The 21,110-nt window shown below is 47.3% G+C and overlaps 1 protein-coding gene across 5 annotated transcripts in view; it reads left to right on the top strand.

Annotated features, from left to right (window-relative positions):
• Positions 1-2,634: 2,634 nt before the first annotated feature.
• The window catches only part of LOC310701035 (laminin subunit beta-1-like), a 77,832-nt gene continuing 59,356 nt past the window's right edge, over positions 2,635-21,110 (top strand). The window contains exons 1-4 of one of the 5 annotated variants that reach the window (XM_083491032.1): positions 2,801-3,060; positions 6,540-6,853; positions 7,454-7,505; positions 16,418-16,470. In XM_083491032.1, the coding sequence (XP_083347158.1) occupies positions 16,431-16,470 (40 nt within the window). In that variant the 5' untranslated portion in view covers positions 2,801-3,060; positions 6,540-6,853; positions 7,454-7,505; positions 16,418-16,430. Of the gene's footprint in view, positions 3,061-6,539; positions 6,854-7,322; positions 7,506-16,417; positions 16,471-21,110 lie in introns of those variants that run through there. The other 4 variants (XM_083491033.1, XM_083491030.1, XM_083491034.1 and 1 more) reach the window with 4 other exon arrangements.

The following is a 21,110-nucleotide window of genomic DNA, read 5'->3' as shown; positions in this document are numbered from 1 at the left end:
ATGCTGCCTAAAATGAGTAGCTCAGAGCTGTAGCACATTCCTATGCTAGGAATTGTAGTTCTGTGTGAGGGGTAAACTACAGTTCCCAAGAGCCTTTGGAGGCTCTTTGCTTAAAAAATGCTTTGAATGTATTGCGTGTCTGCAGCCTGAGATGAGACCGAGTGGGGCGTGTGAGCATTTCACTGCGAATATTGCTATTCGTATTAATTATTATTGATTTGATTTATGATCTACCCTTTCCGTTTAGGTCTCAAGATGAGTCACAACAAGTTAAAACACAACAATTCCCAGAGTTCCTTGGGAAGAGGAAATCGTTGTTGAACCGTTTTTGAGAATCATCGGCCTCTGAGGGGAATGGGAGGGTTTCTCAGCATCCTTAACAAACTTCAGTTCCCAGGGAACTTTGAGGGACCCCATGCTTATTTAAAGCACAGTGGTACCCCAGGTTACATACACTTCAGGTTATATACGCTTCAGGTTACAGACTCCACTAACCCAGAAATATTACCTTGGGTTAAGAACTTTGCTTCAGGAGGAGAACAGAAATCATGCTCCTGCGGCGCGGCAGCAACAGGAGGCCCTATTAGCTAAAGTGGTGCTTCAGGTTAAGAACAGTTTCAGGTTAAGAACAGATCTCCGGAACAAATTAAGTACTTAACCTGAGGTACCACTGCATCATGATACTACTTTGAATATATGTATAGGATAGATGGGCCCTGGTGGGGAGGGAGGTACCTTTCACACAAATTGTCACACAGGGAAGAGGAGTGGAAAACCACGTTGAGAAAGAAGGGGTTGGCAGAAGAGACAGAATAAGATGGTGGCCATTTTTTGTCTTTGGACCCAACCGTTTGTGGCATGTGACCCCTCCCTCAAGATTTCCCACAAGGGAACGCATTGACCTTGACGTTAAAAGGAGTTGTGTCCCTGCAACTCTTAACGTGATTTTCCGGCCATAGCTGCACCGTTGCCTAGGTAACATATGAAAATATATCAGTGGGGAACCTGATTTAAATACTTCATTTAATCTGATTTATTTAAACCAGCCTTTTTCTTTGCTGATTTAAATTGACTTGATTTGCGTAAGTCACTTCACACTGGCTCTATGTGGCCTGTTCCTGTGACCACCAAGCCAACCCGCTGCCTTCGGAGTCGGTTGCCAGCCAAGCTGGTTTTGTACATGGAGTTGTGGGACGGGCACCATCTTGTCTCTCACCCCAGGCAATGAAATATCCTGGGCTGGACCTTCTTGGAGCTGTTACATGATGAATATGGCAGCCGCCGTTTGTCAGCTTTAATCATTGTGAGTTATGTAAAGAAAGAAACTCTCCTGGCAGTAGGAAGAACGCCTTCCTCATAGAGGGGAGGGCAGTATCTCAGCGGCAGAGCAGACGCTTTGTATACAAGAAGGTCCAGAAAGCCACAGGTTCAATACATGCCCTCACCCAGTAGAAATTGTTACAGGTTTCCCAATTGCTTTTGCAGCAGTTGCCTGTAACCGGATACAGTGGTACCTCGGGTTAAGAACTTAATTCATTCTGAAAGTCTGTTCTTAACCTGAAACTGTTCTTAACCTGAAGCACCACTTTAGCTAATGGGGCCTCCTGCTGTCGCTGCGCCACCAGAGCACGATTTCTGTTCTCATCCTGAAGCAAAGTTCTTAACCCGAGGTAATATTTCTGGGTTAGTGGTAACCTGAAGCGTATGTAACCCGAGGTACCACTGTAATATGCACGTACCTCAGCTTCACAGCACACATCCAATGTATGAGTGGACAGACTTTCTCGATAACCTGGGGGTTCCTGGACATTGTCGGACTATAACTCCCATCATCCCTTACTGCTGGTCCAACTTGCTTGGGATGATGGGAGTTGTAGTCCGACAACATCTGAGGACCCAAGGTTGAGAACGGCTGGTCTATAATATGTTTGTGAGTAGGCCAGGGATGCGGGTGGCGCTGTGTGTTAAACCACAGAGCCTAGGACTTGCTGATCAGAAGGTCGGCGGTTCAAATCCCCACAACGGGGTGAGCTCCTGTTGCTCGGTCCCTGCTCCTGCCCTCCTAGCAGTTCGAAAGCACGTCAAAGTGCAAGTAGATAAATAGGTACCGCTCCGGCGGGAAGGTAAACGGCGTTTCCGTGCGCTGCTCTGGTTCGCCAGAAGCGGCTTAGTCATGCTGGCACATGACCCGGAAGCTGTATGCTGGCTCGCTTGGCCAGTAAAGCGAGATGAGCTGCAACCCCAGAGTCGGCCACGACTGGACCTAATGGTCAGGGGTCCCATTTACCCCTTTACCTAGGCCAGAGTTTGCCAACTGTTTGGTCCATTTGCCAGCCAGAGAAACTGTCTTGAGCACCTGTTCAACCAGATGCCTGTGTGGAACCTGCAAGCAGGGCACCAGCTGAACCTGTGAGCTCCTACCTGCTCTGCTCTTCATATCTGTTGCGTTGTTAAGCAAATCCACTGCTTTAGGACGCTGGACTGGACAAGCCCACCGTGGAGCCCAGTTCAGCTCAGACACCTGCACACCTGCCTGCTAGCAGAGTTCTCTGCAGGGACTACAGCAGCCAGGCCTGGCCTCGCTAGCTTAGGTCACCTCATACTTCTGTGTGGCATGACGCCACTCCCTAGCTGGGAGGGGAGCACTTCCACCTGGCCCGTTGCCTTACCTTGGCTGAGCTGCAAAAAGCAGGGCTGAGCCTTCCCCTCTCTCCCTCCCATTGCCTGGCACCGCACGAAGGGAGGAGGAGCTGCCTGGGAGCTTTCTCCAGGGAAGCCGAGCCCAGCTCTTGAGGTGCGTGTGTGCGTATGTGTGCGAGAGAGAGAGAACGAAACTGAGCACGGAGAGTTTGTGTGCGGGCTGCCCATGTGCCCAAATTGGCCAGGGGTGCAGCACTCCACTAGCTGCCTGCCCAAGGCCCAGAACCGCAGCAGGGACACATGAACAGGTAGGAGTCGGGCCCTTCTCTCTCCCAATTCCCCAGGCCTGGCAAACTGACAAGCAAGAACTCCGGGCTTCCTTCTGCACTCCAAGCCCAACAGACAGCCGTCTGCTGCCAGGCAAGGAGGGGTGGGTGCGAAGGGCGTCTAGTTATTTTATTTCTGATCTGAAGAAGTGTGCGTGCACACGAAAGCTCATGCCAATAACAAACTTAGTTGGTCTCTAAGGTGCTACTGGAAGGATTTTATTTATTTATTTTTTGCCACGGCTACCTACCTGTAACTAGTTATTTTATTTTATTTTGCAACGGGGTGGGTGGCTGGAAGGTGACTGACTGAATGCAAAAAAAAGGGAGCTTATTTGCAAACTATCCGTTTCTTAGCATAGGCCGAAGGGTAAGAAGCAGCAGATCCTGAGATTTCTGCTCAGCTAAGCTGCTTGGAGGACCTCAAGAGCTCAGTTTGACACACACACACAAAACCCCCCACTTGCTATAATTGGGATGGTTCTATTCTGGCATGTTTAATGGGAGAAGGTGGGTGTTGGTTGTTTGCCCCAAAAAGTGGGGAGGGAGAGAATATTAGTAGATGTGCTCTGTGGAAGAGACACACGTGTGTGTGTGTGTGTGTGTGTGTGTGTGTGTGTGTGTGTGTGTGTTTTTCTAGCTAAACTTTGCCTTCAGGACTTATTAAGAGTAAGGATCCCAGTCATGTACCAGGCTGCTTTTTTAGAACAATGCAGGGTTCCAGCGATAACTGGAAATTGGCACGCAATTCAAAAACCTTAACTCAGCTTTCAGTTTTTGTGTGTGTGTTTTTTTAGGCAGCAAGTTTCTAGCCCTCAAGGCAATGAAAGTTAGACTTGCAAGTGTTTGGGCGGTGCCTGCTCAAATTGGAGATTTTCAGTTGTCAAAAGTTGGGGTGTGAGGAGTCTACATAGTTCTTTTCCATGCCCCGCAGCTCAAAGAATAAATTATGCAAAATAAGCATATAGAGGCCAGTCTGTCTGTCTATCTTTTATTCTTTCAGACATTGGTCACAACAGAAAATAAGAAAGCAATCATTAACAATAATCGCACACACCAAAAATGCTATCTCTCTCTCTCTCTCTCTCTCTCTATATATATATATATATTGTTGATCACATTATAAAAGAGTAAAGGGGAAAAAGACTTTTCGAAGCTGCCAAAGCAAATCTTGCCACTGCTAAAAGAGTCACTCTATCACAAGAAGAAAGCAGAAAGTCAGTTCTTGCAACTCACACCAGTTGACTTTCCCCTTGAGGTGGATCTAACATTTTTAGTTGCAATCACAGAGAAGACAAGGCAAATAATAATAATAATAATAATAATAATAATAATAATAATAATAATGTGGCCTATTTTTCACCAAGCCACTGCTACAAGGACAAAGTCTCAGATCATAGTTTTAAAAATAAAATTAAAAAACCCTTCTAAAACTACAGTTTTCATTAGCTGCATTCTGAGCCAATTTAAAACAGTTCAAAGAGTAGGGCAATTATGTTTAATTTGTATAATTGATGGGAGTCACTGAATTTCATTTCTGTTGGTTCAGATTCTTTTTGTAGTGCAGAAACATGTGCAGCCCCCTACTTTGAGGTGGGCTTCTCGACTGGGACTACATGAAATCTCTGGCTCTACAACCCAGATCTGACAATTTGGGCCATGGATTATAAAAGGAGCTGCCCCTCCGCCCTTCGGCTTTTGATGTATTTTGTCTATGAAGTCATTTGATATTTTTTTACCGGGTTGAGAGGATGAAGAGTTGAACTTAGGCACTCATCCATACTTGTCCTGAACTTTACTGCTGAATTGGAGCAATCGTCCATTTGGTTTTCCTGCGGATGGATGTTTGTTCCAGTTCGGCGCCAAAGAGCAGGTTTTCCTGGGGAAAGTGGCAAGGGCAAATGGTGAGCAGCAACGACTAATGAAAAGATAAAAGAACCTGAGACCCCCTCTCTTAGGTGTGGCCACCACTTAATTGCAGGCAGAGTATCATTAACGGGGGTGGGGGATAATCCTGTTGCTACACATTAATAAAAGGGCCTGTCCATTTAATTTCTGCTGGTGGAGCACATGATGATGCTGAGTACATCAGCTGGCTACCTGATCCCCAGGCATGCCCTCACATGGTGGAAATGCATAGCCCACACGACGGCTTGGCCTGCTCTCAGTGTTCATTGCCAAACCCGTTTTTGTCTTCAGGGGAGGTTATGGTTCCTGGCTCTCTGGACTTTTGCCCCCATTCCAGGCTTTATACTCCCCATCCTCAGTGCAGAGCAGGAGGAATACCCCCTGGCAACCCAGTGCCAACGGAGAATATATCTTTAAAAAGCCCAGCTTCAAGAATAGCTCTGCTTTTCTGCCTGGAGAAGCCATTGATGAAGGCCGTAAAGGGGTGGGAGCCACTGGCTGTTTCCCACCCTGCCCCCTCTGCGAAAGGGAAGCATCCCATCAAAGCCGAAAGGAGGCTGGGCAGGGAGAGTTGCTTAGAATGGGAGAGGATAAGCTATTCTTGGTGCTTTTATGAGAAAGCCTGGTGCAAGACACAACAAGTGCATTCCTGCCGGGCTGCTGCCAGGCTCCCTGGGAACGGACTGTGGCTGGGCAAGGCATGGGCTTGGCCACCTCTTTTGTCCCCACAGCTTCCAATTTCGGGCCAAGCCAGCGCTGTGTGCTCAGCTTTCTTTTCTCGGCAGCAGCCGCTACGGGCTCCCTTGGCTACCAGGCCGTGAACTCTCGTCCCAGCCAGGGGACCGGCAATCTGGGGTGTTGATCTTGTTTAGCATGCCGTTCAAATTGCAGTGAGCTTCTCTATGAACTAGGGATGGGTAAATCTGTCAACCTCCGTTTCTCTCATTTCCTCATTTTTTCCAGCCTTAAGCTCAGTTCTGCAAAACGCTTTGCTGTTTTGCTTTCAAAGGCCCCCGGGAAAATTCATTGGCATTCGAGTGCGAATTTATCCCGATATACTTGCCTGTGAAATTGTGCCTATTATACACATTTTTGCAAAGCAATTTCCCCTAGTTTTGTATGTATGCACATGTTGCCCCAGTCCATGCATTCCCCCCCCCCCCGCCGTGTATTCCTTGGCTAGACAGCTGCAAAATTTGGAGACATACAAATTTCAGAGGCTAAGGTTGTTTCAGTTCGCGAATTGTTTCGGAAACTGCAAATGAAGTAGGTTCTCCTTTAAACGCAAACCGAATCAAGTTTGACCCTCATTCTTACGCTGAGCAGACTGGAGCAGAAATGAGCAATGGGCACAATTCTAGCCACTCCTGATATCTGCAAGTTTCCCTCAGCAGAGCTGTGGCAACTGGCAGGTGCAGTGAGAGACCAAACCCTCACCCAGAAAAAGTCAGATTTTAGACTAAAGTTACATATTGTTGTTGTTTAGTCGTTTAGTCGTGTCCGACTCTTTGTGACCCCATGGACCAGAGCACGTCAGGCACTCCTGTCTTCCACTGCCTCCCGCAGTTTGGTCAAACTCATGCTGGGAGCTTCGAGAACACTGTCCAACCATCTCGTCCTCTGTCGTCCCCTTCTCCTTGTGCCCTCCACCTTTCCCAAAATCAGGGTCTTTTCCAGGGAGTCTTCTCTTCTCATGAGGTGGCCAAAGTACTGGAGCCTCGGCTTCAGGATCTGTCCTTCCAGTGAGCACTCCACCCAAGATGGACAGGTCATAGTGAAGAGTTTCGACCAAACGTGATCCACCTGGAGCAGGAACCGGCAAGCCACTCCAGTATCCTTGCCAAGAAAACTCCATGGACAAAGACAACAGGCATATAAAAGCTACATATACACCACACATTTAAAGCACACCCACCTACCCCAAGAACCCTGGGAACCGTGTTTTGTTAAGGGCACTGGGAACTGTAGTTCTCTGAAGGGTAAACTACAGTTCTTGTGATTCTTTTTTTTTTGCGGGGGGATGTATGGTGTGTGTGTGTGTGCACCTCCTGTAGCTAGCTTTCACCTCACAGACAACCATCTCCCCAAGGCAGGCGAGGCTGGACTGGGAGGGCCGCTGGGGCCTTGTATTTTGGTCTCCCCCCCCCCCCAGGAAGAATCCTCCAGCCTTTTTCACCCCTTCCAGCGAGCCGGCCCTGGGCCTGTGCTTGCAGCAAGGGCAGGCTGTGTGTGCCGCGGAGCAGAAAGAATAGGCTGTGACAATTCCCGTAGCTTAGAGACCGTTAGTCCCTTTCAGAGTCCCGGCTCCATTTGAATAAAAATCAGTCTCCAGCCCCGCTTGCCCACACTGAGAGAGGAGGGGTTGGGGGAGAGCCGGGTTATTTTTACCCACCGCCAGTTAAGTTCGCACGGCCGGAGTTCTCACGCGGCTTGGACAGCGGCAGACTTGGGACTCTTGGTCGACGGGGCAGGAGCGGACTTTCTTGCAGGGCTGTGGGTGGGTCGGGGCAAGCGAGGGAGAGCGGAAGACATCGACCCGGCTTCTTGCTCCCCAGATCTCCCGTGCCCCTTATTTGCAGCAGCAGCAGGTGCATCAGTACCTGAAGAGGCCAGGGCAGCCCCAGCCCCGAGGTGAGTATTATAAGGGCATCTCTGAGGAGCAGCTCGAGGAAGCTGGCTCTGCCGGGAGGATGGGGGCCGCTGTGTCCGCTTGAACAATATTCCCCCCCCCATCAAATCTGCCTGCAGGGCAGGAGGAATGAGGTTTCTGCTGTCGAGGGTGTCACAGAGGTGATGGCTGTGTGCTTTCTACGTAACTCGAAAGGGTGTGTTTGTGTGTGTGGTGGAAATTTGGAACTATGTAGAGTTTGGTGTCGTGGAGTTCCTGAGTGTTTTTTTTCCACGAGCTGCAGGGAATTTTGGGGGTGGAAGTGGCGGGGTCTGTGTCTAGAGCAGTGGTTCCTAACCTTTTCTTTGGCCATGCCCCTCCCAAGCATCTCTAAAATCCTGATGCCCCCCCTCCCCGTGACATATAATTCTTGTTATTCAAAAAGTGAACTCCTATTCACGTGGAGGAAGCCTAAAAGGCCATTCACTGTTAATAACTCATTCTCGAATTGCCCCCCTTAAAAATCAAATTGCCCCCCATGGGGCATGTGCCCCATGTTGGGAACCACAGGGCTAGAGGGACAACTTGCAGCTGCCCCCATCCCCCCCCAAAACCCTTTAAGTCCTCACAACTGTGTATACGTCATACATTCAAAGCACATAGCTTTCCCCTCCTGAGAACGGTGGTTTATCCCTCGCAGAGCTACGGTCCCCAGCGCCTCTAGCAAACTACAGTTCCCGGGATTCTTGGTACTTTAAATGTATGCTGCGTATGCGGCCTTACTCTTCGGTTGTCTCCTCATGATCCAACCTTCTTCTCACGTGATTTCTCTTCCCTCGACACTTGGACACACAACCGTCTTTTCCTTTGACCACTTCTGCGTCTGCCCAGCCCTGCAAATAATAATAATAATAATAATAATAATAATAATAATAATAATAATAATTTATTATTTATACCCCGCCCATCTGGCTGGGCTTCCAAAAGAATATTAAAATACTATAATACATCAAACATTAAAAGCTTCCCGAAACAGGGCTGCCTTCAGATGTCTTCTAAAAGCCTGGTAGTTGTTGTTCTCTTTGAAATCTGGTGGGAGGGTGTTCCACAGGGAAGGCGCCACTACCGAGAAGGCCCTCTGCCTGGTTCCCTGTAACTTGGCTTCTCGCAGTGAGGGAACTGCCAGAAGGCCCTTGGTGCTGGACCTCAGTGTCCGGGTAGAACGATGGGGGTGGAGACGCTCCTTCAAACTCTTCTTCTACTTCTCACACGTAAAATTCCTGCTGAATTTGTTCCCCTGAGGGCACAAACAAACAAGCCCACATGACACAATTTGCAGGTGTCTTTATGTAAATCCGTACAGATTTTAAAATCATGTGTGGACCAGCAGTGAATTATTCTGTACTGGGGTGGGGGTGGGGAGGAAACAACTCCCCAAAAAACTTGGCGCCCACATATTTAAAGCACCATGACATCACTTTAAGTGGTCATGGCTTCCCCCAAAGAATCCTGGGAATTCTAAGGATGTTGAGGGTTTGTTAGGAGACCCCCTAATAATAATAATAATAATAATAATAATAATAATAATTTATTTATACCCCGCCCGTCTGGCAGGGCTTCCCCAGCCACTCTGTGCGGCTTCCAACAAAATATTAAAATACAGTAACGCATCAAACATTAAAAGCTTCCCTAAACATTACTTTCACATAAACAATAATTCCCTGGGAAGAGGGATTGACCGTTTAAGCCACTCTTGAGAATGGTCGCTCTGTGAGGGGAAGGGGTGTGTGTCTCCCAATAACTCTCAACAGCGCCCTTAACAAACCACAGTTCCCAGAATTCTTTGTGGGGGAAGCCATGACTGTTTAAAGCGGTATGATACTGCATTAGATTTACAGTGCAGATGGGGCCCAGATTGGCAGATTGCCCCCCCCCCCGCCTGGATCAGGCCTCAAGGCCTGCTAGAAGATATTTCTCTGGGCCACTCTTAGCCCAGTTGGTGCCCTCCAGAAGTTTTGGACACTACAGCACCTATCTTCCCCAAATGCTGCCTGTACTGTGGATGATGTTGTTCCAAACATCTGGAGGGGTACCAGCTTACGGGAAGGACTGCTTCTGAGCTCTGTGCCTCATACCCTTGGAGGGGTGAAGGTCAGGATGACCAGTTGAGAGTCAGGCCAGAGCCAGGTTTAACCTCTAAAAGCCATTTCATAAATGCAAGCAGCTAAAAGTATTTTTCTCTCTCTTGCCTTGCAAACAGCAAGCATGCAAGCTTGTGGGTGCAGCTAGCTTGCCCCTGCAGGAAGTTTGCCAGTTGAGGTTAAGCCATTTCTGAGAAACGACCCCTGACAAAGGCAAGTAGCAGGATGTTTGCTGACCGCCAGGCTCCAGATATAACGCTTAGGTGTGAAGTTGCTAAACCACAAGGACATTTCTTGGAAGCGGGGGGTTCAGGGGCACTTCCTGGAACTAGTAAAGAGGTTAAGTAGATTATAAGCCAGTAGCGCCACCTAGTGGAATAGGCAACTTGGAACCGAAAGGCCACCACCAAATTTATTCATTGGTTGAGCTTTAATGAATATGTATCAATGACCATAGGAAATTGTCAATCATTGGCTAAAGGGATGCCAAGGGGCTGAACTATGCTTTGCAGAAAGGTATATAAGTTAACTGCCCCTAAGGAGGGGTGGGCATTCTTCATTTTCCTGAATGCACCCTATTTGTTTTTTGTCTGACAAAAATCCAAATAAAAACTTTTTCTTTAAGAAACTTTGCTGCCTGATTTTTACATTCCTGGTCTGAATACCGATGTCCCTTTCATTTCTGGTGCCAAAGTGACTCGGATCAGAAGGACTTTAAGTGTCCTCAGAGACCAGGAGGCAGCTCCCTTGCCCTCTGGGCAGAGACGGCGGAGGGCCAACAGACCTCCTGGCTTCCAAGTGCACACCGAACCTTTTCTTCGGAGGGGGACAGAAGGCAACTTGACCCTCTTGCTGTATCCTGGGACAGAGGACAACGGATTTGAAGAGCCGAGGTTGGGAGGACAGGGCAGAGAACAGCCGGCTGGGGTGAGTACATGGCAACAAGCCCTGAGGGGATAGGAAATCCTCCTTTTAATTAAGGAGAAGGGAGATCCTGATCAAATCTCCAGCGTGGATAGTGGCATTAAGGAGAAGGGTTGACTCCTGACAACCACCTACGCTTTGGTATTAGGAAGGAGAGAAAGGGGGACACAGGGTGGTTAGTGTATGGTACAACGTCTGGCGAGAGAGGCATTTTGTGCATGTATGTGTGTTACCCCGGGGCATTCCCCTGGGGTCGTAGTAATAAGTATTCCTTGCGAAATGAATGTGTGAGTGTTTGGTGTGGGGACGCTGTACAGGGCCATATTGAAAATGGGAGGGGGAGGCTCGAAAGCCTTGAAAGGTCCAGTAATTCCCCTTCAATGCATGTTAAACAACTTCAAGAAAGGATTCAGTGGAGACTATGGCATAGACCAGGGGGGACATCCTGACCAGATTCCCTATATAGACAACTGGCTGAAGGTGGTAGATGACAACCCCCCCCCCCTGGTTGAAGAAATGCAGGACTGAACATTGCAAAGTCACTCCCTCATGTCAGGTTTTGGAGAGGGAAGATGTCCAGAAGAAGTACAGTGTTTATGGAGAACAGTGTACAGAGCAGTAAGCAGTTATTACTGCATTAACAGAGGAAAATAAAAGAAAAGAGTATGAAACAGGATGCTGCTATAGAATTAATGTAACAGGATCTTGAACAGACAAATGAAGGACTTAATAGATTAAACACAAGTCATTTAGAAGAGAGGTCTCAACTAATTCAAGACCTCCAGAGGCATGGAAGAGAATTTGACAACCTCAGAGAGGTTTTAGCTGAGAAAGACAAAGAAATTTCTGCTATTATTTCAAATATAAATGTGTATTCTGAGCAGATTAATATTCTGAAATGTCAGATCAAGTGCAAAGAGGATGAAATGCAAGACAGGGAAATAGTGTTGTCTAAGGCTGAAAAGGAAGTCCAGTTACTGAAAGATCTACAAACCAAAGGTGTGAACAGTGGAGGCAGAAAGCTTTCAGAACTTTCTGAACAGTTAAGTGCAATAAAATCATAACTGGTTGAGAAAAAAAAAAATGAAAATGCTAGTAAAACAAAAGAGAATGAAGAATTTGTTAGGCAAAACAAAGAGACTAGCCAAACAGTTAAAGATCTTCATTCTACAATCAATACTTGTGATGTTACTTAAAACAACAAACTCATGGAGTGTGAGTCACAAATTAAATTGCTTAAAGAACAAATAAGTAAATCAGCTAAAAATTGCAAGAAACAGAAATAGAATGTAAGGAGGAACAGACCATCTTAAATCCCAGGTCGATGAACATATCTCTGTAAAGGAGAAATTGAACAAGTTACTAAAATTAAAAGAAAAAAACAAAGAACAAAGTTTTGTGAATGAGCTGAAATCAGTGAAAGATTCACACAACCAGCTAACTTTACAAAATGCAAAAAAGGATGAAGATTTAGCTAATTTATCCAGACAACTTGCTGAACATACTGACCATCTAGAAATTGTCAAAAGGTCACTGCAAAAAAAGGCAGAGATTGTGATATCCCTAAAAGACAAGCTTAAAGTTGTGGAGCAGCAGGCTTTTGCAGAATCCTGATCCAAGGCTTCAGTATTTTAGCAAAACCTCTAAATGAGATTACCAGAGGAAGGGAAAGAGACCCCTTTGAGTGGGGACCGGCCCAACAAGAAGCCTTTGAGACTATCAAGCAATTAGATTCCACAGTGAAAGGCTGGCCACCCTGTCTGTGGCCTGTCACTGCCACCGCCACACTAGTGGAAGAAGCAGACAAGTTCATGTTTGGCCAGGAGATGCATGTGAATGTGCCCCATTCGGTTCTCACCCTTATGGAATATAAGGAGGCTGAAACAGGCTTTGCCCAACCCATTGAGAAGTCTGCAGGCGCAGTGGAAGCTTGTGAAGCAGACGTGCCTGATGCTCTGGAGAGACCAAAGGGTCCTAGCCATTTTAAGGGCCAGCCTTGATTCTTGGCTGTTGCCAATACTCCAAGGGAGGAAGGCCTGGGTCGCGTGGCAGGAACTGAAGACAGCATGTCAGGCCACAGTGGCAGCCAGACCAGAGGGGGCTGGGCTGTAGGACGCCCAGAAAGCCCAGAGGGGGCTAGAGGATGCCCAGAAAAAGTACCAAGCCCAGAGGGGGCTGATGCTGTTTTGGGAAGCTGTTTCTACGCTTCAATAAATCTGTATGATGGACTGTGGGCTGGAGAGAGGCTGAGAATTGGAAAGAGGAAGGCAGTTACAAGTTTTTCCTCAGGCAGCAGAGCACCCAGAAGTGGGGGTGCAAGGCAGGCAAGCCGTTCCAAGAGCTCTAAGAAAGCCAAAGTCTCCAAGAGTTGTTTGTGCTCTGAGGCGAAGTCCAACAGCAACAGGCATTGCCCTGCAATTGGCAGCTAGATGCAAGGCTAACGTCCAGAAGTTGAGATGTTACTGGAAGCAGTATGGGGCCCCGAAGAGATTGCCGTGATGCACTGCAAAGGCCATGGGAGAGGCCGGGACATGGTCACTAGGAGCAACCGGAAGGCAGACAACGCAGCTCGTGAAGCAGCTTTGAAACCTCCACCAGCACTCAACGCAGCCCTCATCCCACAACTCACTCCAGACGATGTGGAACCACGCTACACACCGGAGGAGCAACAGTGGGCACGCCAGGAAGGAGCAACACTCCAGGAGGGATGGTTCCATCTACCAGACAACCGTGTGTTTCTGCCCCAACATCTGGCTACCGTGATTGTGAAGAATTACGACGAGTCCACTCATCTAGGGGGTCCAGCTACCAGAGCACACCTTGGGAGACTTTTCTATATCACTAACCTTTCTCAACTAGTTGCTGCTATATCCCAGGGGTGTGTCCTGTGCGCCAAGAACACCCCCAGACAAGGCCACCTTCCCCCACCGGGCATACAACACGTGGGCTTTACCCCTATGGAAAGCCTGATTGTGGACTTCACTGAATTGCCTCCAGTTCGGAGTATCAAATACCTGCTTGTGTTTGTCTGCACCCTGACGGGTTAGACAGAGGCGTACCCCACTAGAACAGAGATACCTCGTGAAGTGTCCAAGAAACTGTTACATGAACTCATACCCCGATTTGGCCTCCCCAGAAGTATTGGCAGTGACAATGGCCCTGCCTTCATTGATAAAGTTGTACAAGAAGTGTGCAAGGCGCTGCAGATAAACTGGAGGCTACACGCAGCCTACAGACCCCAGAGTTTGGGAAAACCTGAGTGTATGAATCGCACCTTGAAGACCCACTTGGCCAAGCTGACCCAGGAGACGGGACTACACTGGATAGATGTCCTGCCCATTGCCTTGTTTCAGATTCGGAGCGCTCCAACCAAGAGAATGAGACTATCACCCTTTGAACTTTTGTATGGCAGGCCACCCCCTTTCGTCCGAGACATCCCCGCCAGTTTGGGGCGGGTGGGAGATCACATCACTCAGGAACAAGTGCAATTCCTGTCCCCGTGTGTGTTTGCTTCCCTTTCCAGGTACTACCTCGAGCCTACACCGTGCAGTCTCGCTGAGCCGGTCCACCAGTTCCAGCCGGGTGACAGCGTGGAAGCGCAACCCCCTCATCCCTAAGTGGTGAGGCCCGTATACCGTCCTCCTCTCCATCCCAACTGCGGTGAGAGTAGCTGACGTGATTCCCTGGGTGCATCACACGCGTCTGATCATCACCCCTGCGTCCGACGCCACCGGGAGTGCGTTGGGGCCACGGGCAACGAGATCCTGCGACTGATCATCACAAGGACTTTCACAAGGACTTTCCCCTTTTCTCTATTATGTTCTGTATTGATTTGCTCCCAAAATCCCGGAATACTGCCTGAACTACTGGGCCTGGTAACTCCACATCTAATACCCTTGAATGTGGTAGGGTATTCTTGTGGCTGCATAAGGGTTACCACCCCAGGCTTCAGCCTCCATAGGCCCTGGTCAGAGACCACGTAGGTGACCGCTACCCAGTAGGACCAGCCTTTGAACTTTACAGAGTCTATTGCCATCCCTATAGCTCCCGAGACCTAACAGTGTATCAGTCCCAGACGGCCATTCACGCCTCAGTAGGGCCAGGAGTTAGAGGCCCACATGACCTGGCCTTCGTGGGCCCCCATCCCTTTGGCCTGTGGTATTACCCTTTTTGTGGTATTTCTGTGTTGGTGGTACAGTTCTTTGTTCTGGGCCACCGAACATTCCTCGAATCAGGATGTGGATCATACCCTGCCTCCTGATGGTTCTCACCTCTCAAATGGCCACAGGGTGGAAGGAAAACACCTTCCTGAATATGACAACAGCTGTAGCTAAGAGCCTGAACAGGTCTGAGTGTTACAGGCTGATTTGTACCACAAAATTAGTCTAGATGGTGCAGGTCTCTCCAGTGTATGTAGTTGAATTAGTTCTTAACTCCCAGGTTGGTCATGGTTAAAAGAGGTTTTGCTTGTGATTTTACTTCTCTTCGTTACCGTATTACTCTTATCATGCTTTTTGCCTTGCCTTATTCAGATTGTACGCCAAATGGTAAGCCGCTCAGTTAATGCAGCAACACGTACCTATATCCTGGCTCTCTATGATGTTGCACCTATAGGTCCATCAAGCGAAAATGGAGAACCGTGACCGGTCAGCATTTTCGTGATGGAAAGGGGGGAATGGAGGGGTGAAGGTCAGGATGACCAGTTGAGAGTCAGGCCAGAGCCAGGTTTAACCTCTAAAAGCCATTTCATAAATGCAAGCAGCTAAAAGTATTTTTCTCTCTCTTGCCTTGCAAACAGCAAGCATGCAAGCTTGTGGGTGCAGCTAGCTTGCCCCTGCAGGAAGTTTGCCAGTTGAGGTTAAGCCATTTCTGAGAAACGACCCCTGACAAAGGCAAGTAGCAGGATGTTTGCTGACCGCCAGGCTCCAGATATAACGCTTAGGTGTGAAGTTGCTAAACCACAAGGACATTTCTTGGAAGCGGGGGGTTCAGGGGCACTTCCTGGAACTAGTAAAGAGGTTAAGTAGATTATAAGCCAGTAGCGCCACCTAGTGGAATAGGCAACTTGGAACCGAAAGGCCACCACCAAATTTATTCATTGGTTGAGCTTTAATGAATATGTATCAATGACCATAGGAAATTGTCAATCATTGGCTAAAGGGATGCCAAGGGGCTGAACTATGCTTTGCAGAAAGGTATATAAGTTAACTGCCCCTAAGGAGGGGTGGGCATTCTTCATTTTCCTGAATGCACCCTATTTGTTTTTTGTCTGACAAAAATCCAAATAAAAACTTTTTCTTTAAGAAACTTTGCTGCCTGATTTTTACATTCCTGGTCTGAATACCGATGTCCCTTTCACCCTAACCCCACTCATCCTATACTCAAGCCCAAGGGTCAGCAACCTTTTTCAGCCGTGGGCTGGTCCACCGTCCCTCAGACCATGTGGGGGGCTGGACTATATTTTGGGGGAAAAATATGAACGAATCCCTATGCCCCGCAAATAACCCAGAGGTGCATTTTAAATAAAAGCACACATTCTACTCATGTAAAAACACCAGGCAGGCCCCACAAATAACCCAGAGGTGCATTTTAAATAAAAGGACACATTCTACTCATGTAAAAACACGCTGATTCCTGGACCGTCCGCAGGCCGGATTGAGAAGGTGATTGGGCGGCATCTTGCCCCCGGGCCTTAGGTTGCCTACCCCTGCTCAAGCCATTTGTACGCCTGATATTTCCCCCTCACGAATGAAGCCCTAGCCCTTCAGAGGTCCTTCCCACTAGTATGTAATATATCCACAATGTTTTTTGAGGGAGGCAGAAAGGGGACAACCCTGTTGAGCTACCTGTTTTCTTTTCTCTCTCTTCAGGTTGAAACTTCCCATGCTGCCCATGGCATTGCTTCTCTACTTGCTTCTGTGGGGTAAGTGCTCAGACTTGGGACACATCCCTGTGGGGATGGTTGTTGTTGTTGTTGTTGTTGTTATTCCTGGGTGTGTAACAGCTTGTCCACAGTTCTGCTTTGGCCCTTGCCTGGAAAGCACGGGTCTGAGTGGTTTTCCATTTGCCGCACCACCTTTCACCAGGAAAACCCTCTCTTTGCCACTGAATCAGAACAAAAGCCATTCCGCAGAAAACCCAATGGATATTTGTTGCGATTTGGCAGTAAAGATCAGCTTTTCCCAGAGGAGAGCAGCAGGACAAGCGGAAGTGTGGGCAAGCCCTCAGTCTCTTTACATGCGGTTGCCTGCTAATCTGAAGGTGGTTTCAGTTCCATTGACTACATACTGAACAAGAGTACCACATTTCCAAATACAGTGGTACCTCTGGTTGCGAATGGGATCTGTTCCGGAGGCCCGTTCGCAACATGAAAAGAGTGCAACCCGCAGCGGCCTGTATGCACACGGGTTGCGATTCACCGCTTCTGCGCATGTGCGTAATGTCATTTTGTGCTTCTGCGCATACAACCCACGTACTTCTGGGTTGCCGCAGGACGTAACCTGAAAGAACGTAACATGAAGTGGACGTAACATGAGGTATGACTGTAAAGGGCTTTCCCATGCTCCTTATTTGCCTATAAAGAAGGTTTTGTTTTTGCTGGGGCAATTTCTCCTTCCGTTGCAGCGCTACAATCCTGAATTCTGTGCACCTGCAGGACCCTGGGGGAGCCTAGTGTAGGCGGAGTAGTTAAGGGTATACCCGCACCATGCCTTTAAAGCACATCCAAGACAGGTTTGTAACACAAAAGAATCTTAGGACCTGTAGATTGTTACGGGTGCTGGGAATTACAAGGAGGTCACTGTTCCTGATATTCTTTGGGGGAAGTTCTGTGTTCTAAACCTACGATGGATGTGTTTTAAATGCCTGGTGTGCTCTGAGCCAGCTGGGATAGCTCAGTTGGTAGAGCATGAAACTCAGGGTTGTGGGTTTGAACCCCATGTTGGGCAAAAGTTTCCTGCATTGCTGGGGGCTTTGACTAGATGACCATTGTGGTCCCTTCCCGTGCTGGAGTTCTAAGATTCCATGTTTTTTCTTTTTTAAATAATTTTTATTAATAAACCAATCAAATCACATTAATTCCAAATTACAAAGCCAAATTTTAAATTTTTGTTGGGGCTACCCATATTTCTTGCTTCCTTGGATGGAAAGAAGTGTGTGTGTGTATGTATATATATGGAAAAAAGCACTCTCTGACTTGTGTGTGGCTGGAAGGTAGCCCATTTTTAAAAGGTGAGAGTTGCTGCTGTTGCTCCTGCCCCAGCCACCACTGGTTCGTGGTCCCTGCAATGCTGTCCATCAGGGAATTCAGCCTTCAGCCTGAAAAAAGCAGGGGGGGGGGCACACTGATTCATGCAATAGTAATACAGTGGTACCTCGGGTTAAGTACTTAATTTGTTCTGGAGGTCCGTTCTTAACCTGAAACTGTTCTTAACCTGAAGCACCACTTTAGCTAATGGGGCCTCCTGCTGCCGCTGTGCCGTCGGAGCACGATTTCTCTTCTCATCCTGAAGAAAAGTTCTTAACCCGAGGTACTATTTCTGGGTTAGCAGAGTCTGTAACCTGAAGCGTATGTAACCCGAGGTACCACTGGAGTAACATCCTGTGTAATCCAAGCGGAGAAAAGTGGCTGGCTACGTTCTGAGTGACTGTCTGTGAACCCATCTTCAAATGCTTGTATCTAGTTCTTGAAAACGATATTCATTTATGTACCTCTGTGTTTCTGCCCCATGTATGTAAAGCTCTGTAAAGGGGAATAAGAATAAGAATAAGAATAAGAATAAGAATATCTTTATTACGGTATTTCCACCACCATCACCACCTTGCTTCTTTGTTAGAAACACCCGAAGCAAGTTACAAGAAAATATAAAATGACACTGCAATAATTTTTTTTAAAAAACATACAAAAGGCAGAACTAAAATTTGTATCCATGGCTGCGTACATGCTCCCATTTAAGCTGCATCCAGTGCGCTCCCAACGTTGGTTTATGGAATGCATGCATGACACTAACTACGATGCACATCTATCCTGTTGTTTTTAAGGAAATGCTATGTTTTGATCTGTCCCCCCCCCAACCAGCTTCAGTCCAGATTGCAGGAGGGAGGCAGGGAGAGAAATGACCTGGCTTCATTTCAAGCCAGCAATGTGTACACAGCCTTATTTATATATTTATATAGATATAGTAACATGGAGGTTGACAACTTAGAAAGAGTTTGGGAGGGGAGGCTTGAAAGTGGATTTTTCTGACTTGCTGTCTCCCCCAAACTCACACTGAAGCAAAAACCGTTCACAGTGGGGTAGGTGGAGACTAATAATAATAATAATAATAATTTTTATTTATACCCCGCCCTCCCCAGCCAAAGCCGGGCTCAGAGCTTACAAGCTTACAAGCTTACAAACGGGGCTCCAGAACGGATCCCATTCGCAACCAGAGGTACCACTGTATAACAAAAATACGAAGCTGAAAATGAATGAACTGCAGCTAAAACATTGTGTTCATTTTTCACATGGTCTAGTCCTTCCCCTGCCCACCCGACCCCCTAATATTCTTAAGAGGGTCTTTTCTCCAGTCTGCAGAGAGTAGCTGGAAGTGGGGAGGCAGAAAAAGGTTCTCCTTTCCTTCCCCTCTGCAGTTTTAATCTGAAATCTTAGGTGCGGTACTGAGCTCAGAGCTCAGAAACTGCTTGCGCTAATGAAATTCCCTGTTGCAAAATGCGCCTGGAACAATGGGAGTTTCGAACACTGTTTACTTGCCCTCCCCCCCAATATTTTATTCAAGTTGGCACCCCTGCCAGGGTGTGTTTATTCTGTAGAGACACCAAGTTTTTCATGTGCCATATAGGCTTTCTTGACTGACTGTGACTGGCATGTGCATATTCTCTGCCAGTGTTTGGTGAGGGCCTGCGTGTGGCAGCATGCCTAGACGCGTGCTGTGCACAAGTCATGCCGGAAGGCCCGTCCTGAACGAGACACATCAGGGACTGGTAGGAACAAGGCAAGGCCGAACCTGCACCAACTCGGCAACAAAAGATACTTTCTGCCTACTGCAGTCTCCGCTCCACACCTCCCTGTAGCAACCTGTGCCCAGAAATATTCCCCAAAGCCATGCGCGAGTGATGGTGGTATAACTCCTATTGATCAGTGACTAATTTCCAAAAAAGCTTGGGTTCAAAGCTTCCTTAAAGCCCTATTCATGATCCCAAATGCATGATGTCAGATTGTGGTTAACACATGGCAGAGGCACTCTGCATGTGTTGAGGCAAATTATTTTCAATTGCTTTCTATGTTGCAGGGCTAAGTCATGCTGGTAGTACCTGAACTCATGCCCTTCTACAATCTTCCTTGATCATCTATCTATCTTCTATCTATCAACTATCTATCTATCTATCTATCTATCTATCTATCTATCTATGTGGTGCCAGTGTGGTGTAGTGGTTAAGAGCGGTAGTCATGTAATCTGGGGAACCGGGTTCGCGTCTCCGCTCCTCCACATGCAGCTGCTGGGTGACCTTGGGCTAGTCACACTTCTCTGTAGTCTCTCAGCCTCATTCACCTCACAGTGTTTGTTGTGGAAGAGGAAGAGAAAGGAGATTGTTAGCCGCTTTGAGACTCCTTAGGGTAGTGATAAAGCGGGATATCAAATCCAAACTCTTCTTCTTCTATCTATCTATCAACCTGTCTATCTATCTATCTATCTCTATCTATCCATTTATCATCTATCTGTCTATCTGCAGTAGTACCTCGGGTTAAGTACTTAATTTATTCCGGAGGTCCGTTCTTAACCTGAAACTGTTCTTAACCTGAAGCACCACTTTAGCCTATGGGGCCTCCTGCTGCTGGCGCGCCGCCGGAGCACGATTTCTGTTCTCATCCTGAAGCAAAGTTCTTAACCTGAAGCACTATTTCTGGGTTAGCGGAGTCTGTAACCTGAAGTGTATGTAACCTGAAGCATAAGTAACCCGAGGTACCACTGTATCTATCTACCTACCTACCTACCTACCTACCTACCTATCATATCTATCTATCTATCTATCTATCTATCTATCTATCTATCTATCTATCATCTATCATCTATCATCTATCATCTATCATCTATCATCTATCATCTATCATCTATCATCTATCATCTATCATCTATCATCTATCATCTATCATCTATATCTATCTATCATCTCCCACCTTCTCTCACAATCCAATATCTCTCTCTAGGAGCTTAAGATGATGAGGTATTCTTCAGTAATATTCGTCTTAATAATGCAGTTTATCTATAACACTCAAGAGCAGCTCAGAAGAACAGGATACTCCGTTTAGTCCCAAGATTTGCTGTCATTAGCAGAGTTTCACTCTGGGACATGTATAGCAATAAACTGAAGAGGCAGCAATTGAACATGTGCAGAGTGCCTTCCCCTCCTTAGTCACAGCTAGCTCCAGGGTGGCCAGCGTTTTTTAACTAGGCTGTTCAGCACTGAAGTTCATGTGCAGAAACGAAATGGGGGACACGTTTCACATCAGCGTTGTTATCAGCAGAAATCTCCCCTGCTTAATATTTGCCCATATCTATGAAC

Source organism: Podarcis liolepis (genome assembly GCF_965112155.1).
Source record: "Podarcis liolepis genome assembly, chromosome: 2".
Classification (NCBI taxonomy): Eukaryota; Metazoa; Chordata; class Lepidosauria; order Squamata; family Lacertidae; genus Podarcis; species Podarcis liolepis.
This window is presented reverse-complemented; position numbering and strand designations above follow the sequence as displayed.